The 13373-nt window shown below is 43.6% G+C and overlaps 1 protein-coding gene across 6 annotated transcripts in view; it reads right to left on the bottom strand.

Annotated features, from left to right (window-relative positions):
• Window positions 1-11524: 11524 nt before the first annotated feature.
• Window positions 11525-13373, bottom strand: part of GPBP1 (GC-rich promoter binding protein 1) — a 35538-nt gene continuing 33689 nt past the window's right edge. For all 6 annotated transcript variants that reach the window (XM_054652926.2, XM_077171156.1, XM_077171153.1 and 3 more), the window contains one exon: window positions 11525-12445. In XM_054652926.2, the coding sequence (XP_054508901.2) occupies window positions 12287-12445 (159 nt within the window). In that variant the 3' untranslated portion in view covers window positions 11525-12286. The remainder of the gene's footprint in view (window positions 12446-13373) is intronic.

Here is a 13373-nt window from a genome sequence, read left to right on the forward strand (position 1 = left end):
AAAAAGGTTTCAGCTTTGCTGTGGCTTCCCACATATTAGTTAATGAAATCTGTCCATCCTGGTTTGGTAAATCCTAATAGCTACCTCATATAGCAGAGAGGGGTTCTATCATCTTTTTTTAAAAAAATTAACAGTGAAATTGTGGCAGTACCAGGTTCCTTTGTTCAGCTTCCCTGCCTCCCCCATCCACATACCACTGAGCAAAATTCACTGCTCAGCCGGTGAATTTCACCCACGTTTCCTCCACATGCTTCCATGATTACTCTTTGATAGGGCTTAAACACCCTGTAAAGTACTCAGGCATCCACTTGTCCCCTTGCAGGCATTTGATGCCTGCACCAGGTACAGTCTGCCCTATACAATAGTAAGCACTCACCTTCCATCAGTCACAGAACCACAGAAAAAAGCTGAGTTTAGAAGGACCCACAAGGACAACTGAGTCCAACTCCTGGCCCTGCACAGCACCATCTCCAGGAGTCACATCATGTGCCTGACAGAATAGTCCCAATGCCTCCTGAAATGTCAGGTTTGCTGCTGTGACCACTTCCCTGAGGAGCTATTTCAGTGCCCAAACACCCTCTGGGTGAAGAACCCTTTCCTAATATCCATCCTAAACCTCCCCTGAGAAGGCCATTGCCTCGGGTCCTGTCACTGGTCATTCAGAGAAGAGATCAGTATCTGTCTTCCCTCTTTCCCTCACGAGGAAGTTGTAACTGCAGTGAGGTCTCCCCTCAGTCTCCTCCAGGCAGAACAGACCAAGTGACCTCAGCTGCTCCTCACATGCTTCTCCTCAAGGCCTGTCACCAGGCCTTGTTGCTCTTCTTTGGACTCTAATATTTTAGTATCTTTCTTATACTGTGGCACCCAGAAGTGCCCCCAGCACCTCATTCAAGGTGAGGCTGCCCCAGTGCAGAGCAGAGCAGGACAATCCCCTCCCTTGCCTGGCTGGTGATGCTGTCCCTGATGCCCCCAGGACACGCTTGGCCCTCCTGGCTGCCAGGGCACTGCTGGCTCATGTTCAACTTGCCATGGACCAGAGCCCCAGGGCCCTTTCCATGGCACTGCTGTGCAGCCTCTCATTCCCCAGTCTGTCTGTACATCCAGGGCTGCCCCATCCCAGGGGCAGAATCTGGCACCTTCCTTTGTTGATTTTCATATGGTTGGTCCTTCTCCTTGCAGCTTCTCCTCCTCCCCCAGGCACGTTTCTGAGCTGGGGTGTCACTGTCTGTCCTCACAGCTCTACCCCTGAATGCCCCCACAGCCCCACCAGGCAGAGCAGACCCAGCAGTGGATCCACAGCTGCAGCCCAGCTCCTGATCCACAGCTGCAGCCCAGCTGCTGGATCCACTGCAGAAGCTCCTCTACTCAGCACAGCCAAGCTGACCATCCTTCATTTTGCCCTACTGTTTCCACCACACAGACATGAGAGCTATGCCTCTGCAGAGTCCTCTTCAACCCTGGCTCTCACTATTTCTTCAGAAACTGCTTTCTACTGCTCATTAGAGAAGATTCTGTTCCAGCCTTATCTCTCCACCCTCACTCTGTGAAGAGAGCTCTGCCTGTAGCTGCCACCTGCCTTTGGGCATAGGGGAAAGAAGCCAATGAGTCCTAGTGCATGAAGGTGTCTTGTCTGTGTCCTGCTCCCTCAGTCCAAGCACAGCAGGTTCTTTTGCTACCAGTTGGCTGTATCTGCATCACAAAATCTACTAAAAATTCAAAGGTGAGGCCATCTGCCTTTCAGAAATTTTAATAGCAACCAAAAATTCAAATACAAACCAAAAAAAAGACATCCCAGGAAAAACCAAAACAGAAACAAACAAACAAAAACCCAGTAACAAAAAGCAAAAACAAAAACATAAACAAAAACTCAAACTCAAACAAACCACAAAAAATACAACCCAAACAAAAAGGTGAAGAAAAAAAAAGGTTTAAGCTATATTGTGGCTGCCCAGTGTTGACCTAGGCCAGACTGTGCATAATTTTTTTTTTTTTACTCCATTTCAGTCAAGTACCAGTTCCCTCTCCTCAGAGAGCTCTGGCCTCTCTCCCCACTCCCACCCTACTCTTGCAGTGATGCATCTCTTAGATAGGTGCACTCCTACACCCTGGGTCATTTAGAGGATGCCCTCTGAATGTAAGACCCCACAGAATTGTGTCTGCTCCTAAAAATACCTTAGCAATTTTACAGAAGCTCCAGCTTTTTTCTCATCTTTTCTTCAGTCTTAATTTTCCCATTCATATGACAGGAAAATAATATCAGGACCACCTTTGAGAGGCCTTTAAACTAGGTTTGAAGGGGAAGGGGATGCAGCTGGGCTCTCTGGAAGCAGTCCCCTGGGTTAGGGGTGAAATCAGCAGTCCAGCTGAGGTGCATATATACCAATGTGCACAGCCTGGGCAACAAACATGAGCTGGAAGCCCTGGTGCAAGAGCAGAGCTATGATGAAATTGCCACCACAGAAATGTGGTGGGATGACACACACAGCTCTGCACTGGACGGGTACAACCTCTTCAGAAGAGAGAGGAAAGGGAGAAGAGGTGAAGGGATGATCCTTTATACCAGGGAGGCTTTTGATGCTGTGGGTATTGAAACTAATGATGATGAGGCTGAGTGCCACTGGGTAAGAATTAGGGGGAAGGCCAACAGGCTGGCATCCTACTGGGAGTCTGTTATCATCCACCCAACCAGGATGAAGAGGTGGACAACTTATACTGTAAGCAGCTGGATAATGTTTCAGACTTCAACCTACCAGACATCTGTTGGGAACTTAATACAGAGAAAAGAGGCAGTCCAGGAAGTTCTTAGAGTGTGTGGAGGAAAACTTTTTGTTGTGGCTGGTGGGTGAGCCCACCAGGAGAGGAGCTGTGTTAGACCTGTTGTTTGCAAATAGAGATGGGCTGATGGGAGGTGTGGTGGTTGGAGGCCACTTGGGGCAGAGTGATCATGAAATTATAGAGTTCTTGATATTTGATGAAAGAAGGAACATCAGTAGGACTCTTACACTGGACTTCCAGAGGGCAGACTTTGGCCTATTTAGGTGACTTATTCAGAGAGTTCCTTGGGAAGCAGCCCTTGAAAACAAATGAGTCCAGGAAAGGTGGGCCTGCTTCAAAACTGAGATCCTGAGGGCACAGGAACAGACTGTCCCCATGTACTGAAAGATGAGACAATGAGGCAAATGTCCAGCCTGGATGGGAAAGGAGATTTTGAAGGAGTTTAGGAATAAAAAGAGGATGCATGATCTTTGGAAGGAGGGTCAGGTCTCTGAGGAAGAATTCAAGGGGGGTTGCTAGGGCATGTAGGAAAAAAATTAAGGAGGCCAAAGCCTTTTCACAAATATATTAACCGCAAAAGGAAGGGTAAGACCAACATTTGTTCTCTACAGCATGTGGGAGGGAACTCAGTAACTGCAGTTGAGGAGAAGGTAGAGGTGCTTAATGCCTTCTTTTCCTCAGTCTTTAGTGGGAAGATGGCTTGTCCTCAGGACAGCTGTCCTCCTGGGTTGGTAGATGGTGTCAGGGAGTAGAACAGTCCCTTTGTTATCCAGGAGGAGGCAGTCAGAGAACTCCTGAGATGCTTGGATGTTCATAAATCCATGGGCCCAGATGGAATCCATTCCAGGAGATGAGGGGGCTGGCAGATGAGCTTGCAAAGCCACTCTCCATCATTTACCAGCACTCCTGGCTCACTGGTGAGGTTCCAGAGGACTGGAAGCTGGCCAGTGTGACTGCCATTCATAAAAAAGGGTGGGAAGGAGGATCCTGGCAATTATAGGCCAGTTAGCCTGTCCTCTGTACCAGGTAAGGTTATGGAGCAGTTTATACTGAGTGTCAGCACACAGCACTCACAGGATGGCCAGGGTGTCAGACCCTGCCAGCACAGGTTTAGGGGGGCAGGTCATGTTTGACCAACCTGAACTCCTTTTATGACCAGGTGATCTGCCTGGTGCATGCAGGAAAGGCTGTGGATGTTGTGTACCTGGACTTCAGCAAGGCCTTGGCACTGTCTCCCACAGCACACTCCTGGAAAAGCTGCAGCCCACGGCTTGGACAGGAGCACTCTGTGCTGGGTTAGGAACTGGCTGGATGGCCGGGCCCAGAGGGTGGTGGTGAATGGTGCTGCATCCAGCTGGGGGCTGCTCACTGGGGTGTCCCTCAGGGGTCTGTGCTGGGGCCAGTCCTCTTCAATATCTTTATTGATGACATGGATGAGGGGATTGAGGCTTTCAGTAGTGAATTTGCAGATGACACTGAGCTGGGATCGTGTGTCGATCTGTTGGAAGGTGGGAGGGCTCTGCAGAGAGACCTGGAATGATTGAATGGATGGGCAGAGTCCAACAGGATGAGGTTTAACAAGTCCAAATGCTGAGTCCTGCATTTTGGCCACAATAACCCCCAGTAAGGTTACAGGCTGGGGATGGTGTGGCTGGACAGTGCCCAGGCAGAAAGGGACCTGGGGGTACTGCTCAACAGCCGGCTGAACATGAGCCAGCAGTGTGCCCTGGTGGCCATACAGGCCAGTGGCATCCTGGCCTGTGTCAGGAACAGTGTGGCCAGCAGGAGCAGGGAGGTCACCCTTCCCTGTACTCAGCACTGGTGAGGCAGCACCCTGAGTGCTGTGTCCAGTTCTGGCCCCTCAGTTTGGGAAGGACCTTGAGACACCTGAGCAGGTCCAGAGGAGGCAACAAGGCTGGTGAGGGGCTTGGAACACAAACCCTGTGAGGAACAACTGAGGGAGCTGGGGGTGTTTAGCCTGGAGAAAAGGAGACTCAGGGGTGACCTTATCACTCTCTGCAACTCCCTGAAAGGTGGCTGCAGTCAGGTGGGGGTTGGTCTCTTTCACCAGGCAGCAACTCACAGAACAAGACAGACTTAAGCTGCAGCAAGGGAAATATAGGTTGGATGTTAGGAAAAAGTTTTTTATAGAAAGAGTGATAAAATACCAGAATGGTCTGCCCAGGGAGGTGGTGGAGTCACCATTCTTGGATGTGTTTAAAAAAAGACTTGATATGGCACTCAATGCTGTGGTTTAGTTGAGGTGCTAGGGCATGGGTTGGACTTGATGGTCTTAAAAGTATTTTCCAACCTCATGATTCTGTGATTTGTCAAGTGGCACAAGAAAGGTATTCAAAGAAAATTAAAGTCAAGATTATAAACAGAGAACCTTGCTGAAAGCCAGGAAGCACAAGCACATGCAATCTTCAAGCCCTCCCAGGCATGTGTTACTGTTACGTTTTTAATTGCACAAGCACATACCACTCACCTGGCAGGACATCAGGACATCTGCCTAACTCAGTATTTGGTTTTGACTTACTTAACACATCATCCCTGCCATGTACAAAACACAGAACTACTCCCCTCCTCTGGTACTTCTGTGCTGAGTCCTTCAATGTTAACTTACCTTTGTATCCTTGTGGTTAGCCAGCAGTATGGTCCATTTTCTTCAAGTCAGTAAATTACCAAGGTTAAGGTAAGAATTTGCACAAACATCCACTAAAATCAGGATCTTGCTTCCTCATTGCTAAACCTGGCATATCACGATCTGCTTGTTCTCCCAACACTAATCAAAAAAAAGGAACAAGAAATAAGAGAACCCCATCAAACCTCTATATGAACCAGTGAAGACGTTAACTTTCTTACAGTGAAACAGCATTAATATGGGATCATCACATGCAACAGAAGTTGGCTGTAATCTAACACAAAACCAGCCACCACCAGGCAGGGAGAATGCTTCTCTGTCATCAGAAGACTCACTTTCCAACTACATAATCAGGACAAACTTACTGCAGACCTTTACTTTTCAAAATTATGAGACTGTTTGCTCCCATTTGCCCTCATCACTGAAAATTTTTACCCCCTTTTGTCTCTAAGTTCTCAACAAGTGTATCTGCCTTTGGCACATCTGCTGGGCTCTGCCAGCCCGCAGCTGCGTGCTGAGGGGCTTGGTCAGACAGGGAAAACTGGTCCCACAGTATATTCAGCAGTAAATGACCAGGAACAGGTTCTTCCAGTGGAAACATAAGGTAACCATAACCACAGCCAGTGGAAACATAAGGTAGCCAGTACTACCAGTTTCATCTACAACAATGTGCTTGTTTTTCAGCAGTTTATAAAAGGAAAGACAAAAAATCAAATAATACTAAGTTATCATTTATCTGGAACACTAAGATACTTACAAATTGCATTGTCAGAATAACTAATTCTTTTATCTCAATTATGAAAATGCATTTATTCTGTACAAAGATTATTTGTGCATGCCCACTTTGGAGGTGGACAATAAAAAAAACTGAAACAAAGAAAATAAATGTTCATGTGAGGGTTTAGGAAAATATCTGTGTAATTTACATTCATACTTGAGCTTCTTTTTGAAACAGCCTTCCAATGCCTAAAGTAGTGTTTCTCAGCTTCTGGTAATGAAGCTTTGCATAAACAGTGGCTTGACTCAGCAGGCTGCTTATAGTGTATGTCAGTTCCTTACAGATCAGCTCATTTCAGACAGCTTTCATTTTCATTATCCTTACAAACAACATGAATTGTTACCTAAAGCAATGTTTTAGGAAAATAAAAAATTAACCCAGTCGTTGAGGAAGAGGCCCCTTCAGCCTGGCTTTAATTTAAGGCAGGAAAAAAATGTGATGCTCATGACAAGAACATCAGTAAAACCAAGCACAAATGGCAAGCAGAGAAAATAAGTTACTGCTAACAATTCTACAATGTCCCCTTGTATTACACTCAAATTCTAATAGAGCACATCCATGCCACACAGTGTGTGCACATGTATGCTGAACAACTCAAAGCTCTCTTTTTCACCTATCCATGATGCAGTCACTTAAGCCCAGACAGGAGGCTCCTTGACTTGCTTCAGGAGTCCTCAGCAGAAAGCAAGGGGAGATGGAATACACAAGTGTCAGAACTCACTACATCCCTCTGGGTGTCCAGAGTTGCTGAGGACCCCACTGGGGGGCTCGGAGACCCTGGCACACAGCCCAGAACACCTGCAGGTTTGATTATGATCCCTGGAGCAAGTTACCAGCTTTGTATGAGGACCTGAAAGTCACAGATGTTTAAATAGTATAATAATAAAATTATCACAAGGTGAAAATACAGATTTTAGGATTTTTGGTATGAGGGTTGTGGGGACAAGATGGAGGAACTTGGGGGTGTCTAGCCTTTCTTCTTCTTCTTCTTCTCCATTTTCTGCAGTGATGCTGGCACTTTGGGAATGGTTTAGAGTAGAAGTGCACTGTCTAACATAGGTGATAGGTATTGGGAATTAAGTGTAAATATGATATATGTAGTTTGTAGTATAAAAGAACAACACCACCTCAGGGGCGGTCAGAGTGCCTTTGGCTGCCTTGCTGAGCAGACCTCGGCTGGGCAGAAAGAAAATTTTATAGACAAGAGTTAATAAACAACTTCAAGACCGAAAACTGAAGAGCTCTGACTCGTTCTTCAGACATGCGGGCTGAAACAGAGACATCCTGCACATCTCGGGGCAGCAATTAACAACCATCTACCCGAGACATAAGAATAGCACAGAGCCCCCAGACTTTAAGCTATCACACAAAAGGAACAAGGAAGCCACAATACTAAAGCCACCATGCTAGATTAAGCTGGATCAGAGCTGCACACCATCTCCTGTACTGGCTACACCAAGTAGCTGACTGGAGGAAAAGCTGTACCACCTTCCCTGACACAACTCTGCTAACACTAAGGCAACACCAGGCACCCTCTGGGTTCAGAGCCAGCCAGGAGCCCTATGTTGGTACCTAATGCACAGGTCTGTTTCAGAACCTACAGGCTTAGAAGATCACAACTCAGGACAGCACACCACCAGCCTGTTAAACTAGTAAAACGAAATAGCTCAGGTCACCAGGCTGGTCCAAGTTCTCAAGCATGTGCAACTTCCTGCAACAGTTCTCAAATCTGACACTTCCTGACAGAATGAAAGGAGTTTGTTTCCCTTTGCTTCCCAAGCTGAAACTTAGTAGTGTCTTGCTTAGTACTCACAGAAAGAGTTCTCTCCCCACATCTCCTAAGGGGAACTCAAGTTCTCCCATATTGACCCAAGCTCCATCAGTCTATTAAGCAGATGCCTGCCTGGACATCAGCAAGCATCACTTACCAAAAATACTCTTTCACTTCAAAGCTGTATCTTTCATCTGCATAGAAGACAAAACTAAATGAGCACTTGCTTTCCAGGTATGGAACAGCATTTCTCTATGAAAATCATGCCAGTGCCAGGGAAATAAATAGCTGCATACTAAGAATATCCAAGAAGAATGAAGTCTACATACCAAGCCTACTGTTGGGTATCTTTTCAGGAATTTAAGGAAGACATGCTGCTACAGGCCTGTGAGACCTCCCACATCCATCAGATGATCTGATCTGCACAAGGGACTACGGTGGAAGCAGACTGTGGTGGACACTGAAGTCAGCAGTAAACTCCACTGACCCACTGGTTGAAGGAGTGAGTTTTTCTTCAGTCTGAAGATCTCCTCCAGATGGCAATCCAGTAAGAGAGACCGACCTCAGAATTTGCTTACAAATCTCCTGAGGAAGTGCAAACCTCTTGTGAGAGAAGAGGTTTTGGCACTATCCTGTGCCCCATCCAGAGCCAGACTGCTCTGCAGATCTGCCAGTGCTGGTTTAGCAAATGCATTGCCAGGTACCTCTAAGGACAGCTGCAGAGTGATCCAGGCTACAAAACAAACCTCATTCAGTTTGCAATAAAACTCACTGATGACCAAGAACAACAGCATGAGGAAAGATGACCAGCTAGTCAGCATATTTATTATCCTAATGAGCCAGTAACCCTTGGTGCTCAAGTGCAATAATCCTTAATCAGATCAAAAGTTCCCTGCAGATCAGTAAATTACCTCAGCTGCTGCCTAGCAGCAAACTGAAAATGGATAAACAAAGGCATCCTTGACTAAACTCTACTTCCAGATTCTAGTAGCCAGTAGTTTAAATGCATTTACTGAAAAATAGATATTCTTTTAAAAAGAAACACTAAAGTTGAAGTCCCCCATCTCAAATCAAGCAGATGTTTATCCCTCACAGGCAACTGCAGAGGAGAATAAAAATTAATTTCCTTTGCACTTGGTAACATTTCTCAAAGACTGGGATGACCATTAAAATCTTCTTCAGACTCTTGACAAGGCCCAACATGAATCAGTGGACAACTCTACTGTAGTTTTAACACTTTTCCACAAAGACAACTAGCTTCTTTTACACCTTAAGAAAGGCCCTGTACAAGCCAATGAGGGAGGCCTCTGGTCTTTCTGAATGAGGTGAAGGATCGCCAGCTCCCCACCATAAACTTAGGCACCCTCCATGCCAGCAGCAGGCAGAGAGTACATTCTCCATCAACAGCAGATCAGAAAAACCAGTGAGTGATCACTACTGTTTGCTTTTGAAGAGGGTTGGAACAGGGAACCAGGAATACATGGTTCTCCGCCAATAAAGCCAGGAAGATGAAGAGAAGTGTGACTTCAAATCATGTCTGCATGCAGCCACCTGTGATTAACACCACTGAAGTCAAGCTCTGTTAACCCAGCACTGACAAAGTATCTCCAAAGCTTACTAGTGCCCACTAAGGAAATGGGCAAGTTTAGTCACCAACTTCTCAATCCTTTAACACAGACACCTGCTGAAGCAGAAAAACGAGAGAGGACTTATTCTGGGAATAGATCATGGTTTATGTATAAGAGAACAAAAAGGCCAATGCACTACTTAAATTGTAGTGCATTGGAACAAAGTCAAAGATGCATAAGGTTGCATTGTAAAATACTAGAGAATCCAATTTCGTTCTTCTCTACATCATCAAGCACTGAAAAAAAGGAAGATGAACAATAAAATGCTTTCATACATTTTATGGAAGTATACTACAAAAACCAAACATTGTTTTGAGTGACATTTCCCAGGAAAAAAAAAACTAAAAGAGTTCCCACAGTAAGTGACTAAAAGTTTCTTAAGGTGACACAGTAGATCACAGATACTCTACTCAGCTTTGTCACAAGCAAATATAACATAAGGGAATCCAGTTCCTCAGTGGAAATATCAAATCTCACCCATTCCCACACTGCCATGAAGGGCCAACAGAAGTAACAGAGCAGGCAGAAAACCACTTAAGCCAGGGGCCACACACACTTATGAGGAGTCTCTGAACTTGTAGAACCTACCAGAAATTAATCCACAAGTATCAGCAGACACAAGAGGAGAAACCAGACAGAGAAAAGTTATGAAGGCTATAAAAGTGTTTCACTCTACAAAGCAAAACCACTGCCCAATTCCTGTTACCTGCTTTGCCCACAGTTCATTATAATCAGCGCTTCCATTATCAGTTTCAGGATATAAACTAGCAAAGAAGAAGTACCAAGTATGACTAGTACTCCTACTTCCTCTAAAGATAATTTTCTCAGTTCCAACTTGTAAATTTCCAAAGTCTATACAATTTTAACACAGCTCTTCTATAATTACATTAACTTCTCAGAGTTAATTCCTGAGGTGAATGAAATAAAGTAAAATTGAATAAAGAAGGGGGAGAAGCCTACACCCCACTTTGAGAAATGCCAAGAAAAAAACATTTTCACTTCCTATTAAAACAGTGCATCCACATATCACTATATAATTAAGCTAGGCAGAAGATCCTGTTTATAGTATGTAAAAACCAAAAAGTGAACAAACCATGTGTCAAAGTCAGTAAAAAAAAATCAGGAGAGGGAAGGAAAAAGGTGTATAAGGCAAGCAGGTAGGAAAAACATCATTACAGATATGGCAGTTTTCTTTTTAAAAAAGAAACATTTTTATCCTCTTAAACTGAGATTAGAAATTGAGTATTTAAATACACCATGCCAAAATTAACTACATCAACATTTGCAAGCAGCTTCTAATACAAAAACTGACCTCTTGAAAAGAAATATCTATTTAAATTAGCAATAAATAAAAAAGAGAAACATACCAAATTTGGCCCAAAATTGATGCCACCTTATAAAAAGAGTATTTTCCTAAAGAAATATGGACAGAATCTCAACTTTATAAATATTTTTGCTTTCAAGTTCTAAACTGCAAATAATTTACTATAAGAAGTAGTAGAATTCAAAAACATCTTGACAGGGAAGTGTCTATATATATATACATATACATATATATATATATGTGCTATATTATAAACTTATGCAACATCCCCAAGAGCAGTTGTGCTTATGAATTAATGCTACACAGCTTGTACAACTGTGGACAACATTTAAAGAACTAAAATAAACCAACTAAAACTATAAATAATACAATATTGGTTTTTAAATGTGAGATCATAAAGAAAAAGTCTTATACTGAGCAAGCAAAAGAGGTGGTTATTGCACACATATACTTCTGCTGCTATAAAAGCAAGATCTAATGACGAAAGTATTTTTACTTTGCACTGAAATGCACAACTGCACTGCTGCCAGAGTACATGTAATATAAATGCAAACAAACTTAGCTGTCTTAAAAACAATACCCGTGATGCTATGCACTGAGACAATACTCTGTAAATCAGTTTATTTCCCATGTAATTCAATCCAGTCACTGTAATGATTTTTCCACATGTCAAATAGTAAAATCAAACTGCTTATTTTCCCACAAGTCACTGTGAGAATAAGGGTCTTGCTATACCCCTTAAAGCTTTCAATTTAAAAGTTAATTCTAGAAATTTGGAACTGTAACACCAGGGTCTTTTGCCATTAATAACAACGACAACACAACCAATGGCTAAAGAGCAGTTATTTGTAGAACAGTTCAACAACTCAGTTAAGGAAGAGTTTTAGTGCACTTTGCTCATTGTAGCCAACGTGCTACATTGCCCTTTTTGCGTACAAAGTGGACTCACTGATTTCCACTGTAAGAAAAAAATGACTTGGCAAGCAAAACACTGTGTCAAGCTGCCCTTTTCTTCCTTAGACATTTTAAGACAGAAGTTTTGCAAGACATTACACAATTCTTTGCTTTTATTATTAAGTGAGAAACTCTGATTTGTAACATTGTCACACTGCTAGTCAGAAATGCTTCAGTGATGGAAGTCAACACTGGGTCAACACAAGGCCTCATTCTACAACATTCGTTTACAGAGAACTTATAATGATTTTCAACACACCCAACAGAACATTCCTTGCTTCCTTCAGAGGAAAGTCCCATTATTCTTTCTGTAGTGGGCATGTTACTACATAAATGACAATTTTTGTTCTTAGACAAAACATCCCCAATCTTCACAAGAACAAATGGACTTCTACAGATGTTACAGAAGTCTTCACACATCATCATCATCTGATGTATCACTGCTGCTTGTCTCAGAATCCTCATTCTCCAGAGCAGGTTTGAAAGTGCTGTTTTTCCAGGAGCCAAATTTAAAATTACAGATGAGGCCATTTTTCAAAATGCCATTTTTTCGAAGGCCATTTTTTTGTAACTGAAATGTGAAAACATGACACATTTAGAGAAAGAAAATGCCAAACACAACAATCTGTTGCAATTCAATACTCTTTACATCTTCACCTCTGGGCTACACTGGATCCACAGCTTTTCATATGTACACAGAAAGGATAACTGCCCTGTGAGCCTTCACCTCTGGCCAGCCACCTGTATCCCAGTGTCTCCAGTTGTGCTGAACTCCTGCAGTCAATGAGAGCTCACCCTGTTCTCACCCATGTCCCCACACATCTCGCCCCAGAGATCCTTTCTCCCTCATGGTGTCTCCCTGCAATCCAGTCCCCTTTCCCACAGTGCTGCAAACATCTGTGCTAAGAAGGGCAAAGGACAATAGGGAAGGAGCCCAGAAGAGATGCTGCAGCAGAGCGGAATGGGTATCTCAGCAATTGGAAATTCAAAGACACTGAAGAAAGGAAACAGCTGATTCTGCAAAAAATAAAGGAATTACCACATTTTCAATATCATGCAGAATGTGCGCACTAAAACAAGCACTTGAAATTTTAATATTCCACTATTAAATTATTAATATTTCAAATAATATTGGAATTACCAAATGTTCACACTATTCTCATTTCTGACTCTTTCTCACTGACCCCACCAGGTCTACTCAACACTCCTAATAAAAAAAAATAAAAAAAAGAAGGGAAAGCCTGTGCACTTCTACCACCAACAATACTTAAACTACCCAGAAGTACACCCTACCCTTGCCTTGATGCTTAGTGAATAGGCCTGAGCTACAGTCAGCACTGGTACCCGATTTTTCTGAAGCAACTGTACTTCCAAAAGCACAGTACTGAAATGGTACTGCAACAGCAACATCCCTAATGATCAAAATTACTGCAGATCCTCCTCAAAGGAAGGCATCTAGGGTAACTAACTGCAGGTTTATAATGGAAAATTAACTTTGT

The sequence above is a fragment of the Agelaius phoeniceus genome, chromosome Z (genome assembly GCF_051311805.1).
Source record: "Agelaius phoeniceus isolate bAgePho1 chromosome Z, bAgePho1.hap1, whole genome shotgun sequence".
Taxonomy (NCBI): domain Eukaryota; kingdom Metazoa; phylum Chordata; class Aves; order Passeriformes; family Icteridae; genus Agelaius; species Agelaius phoeniceus.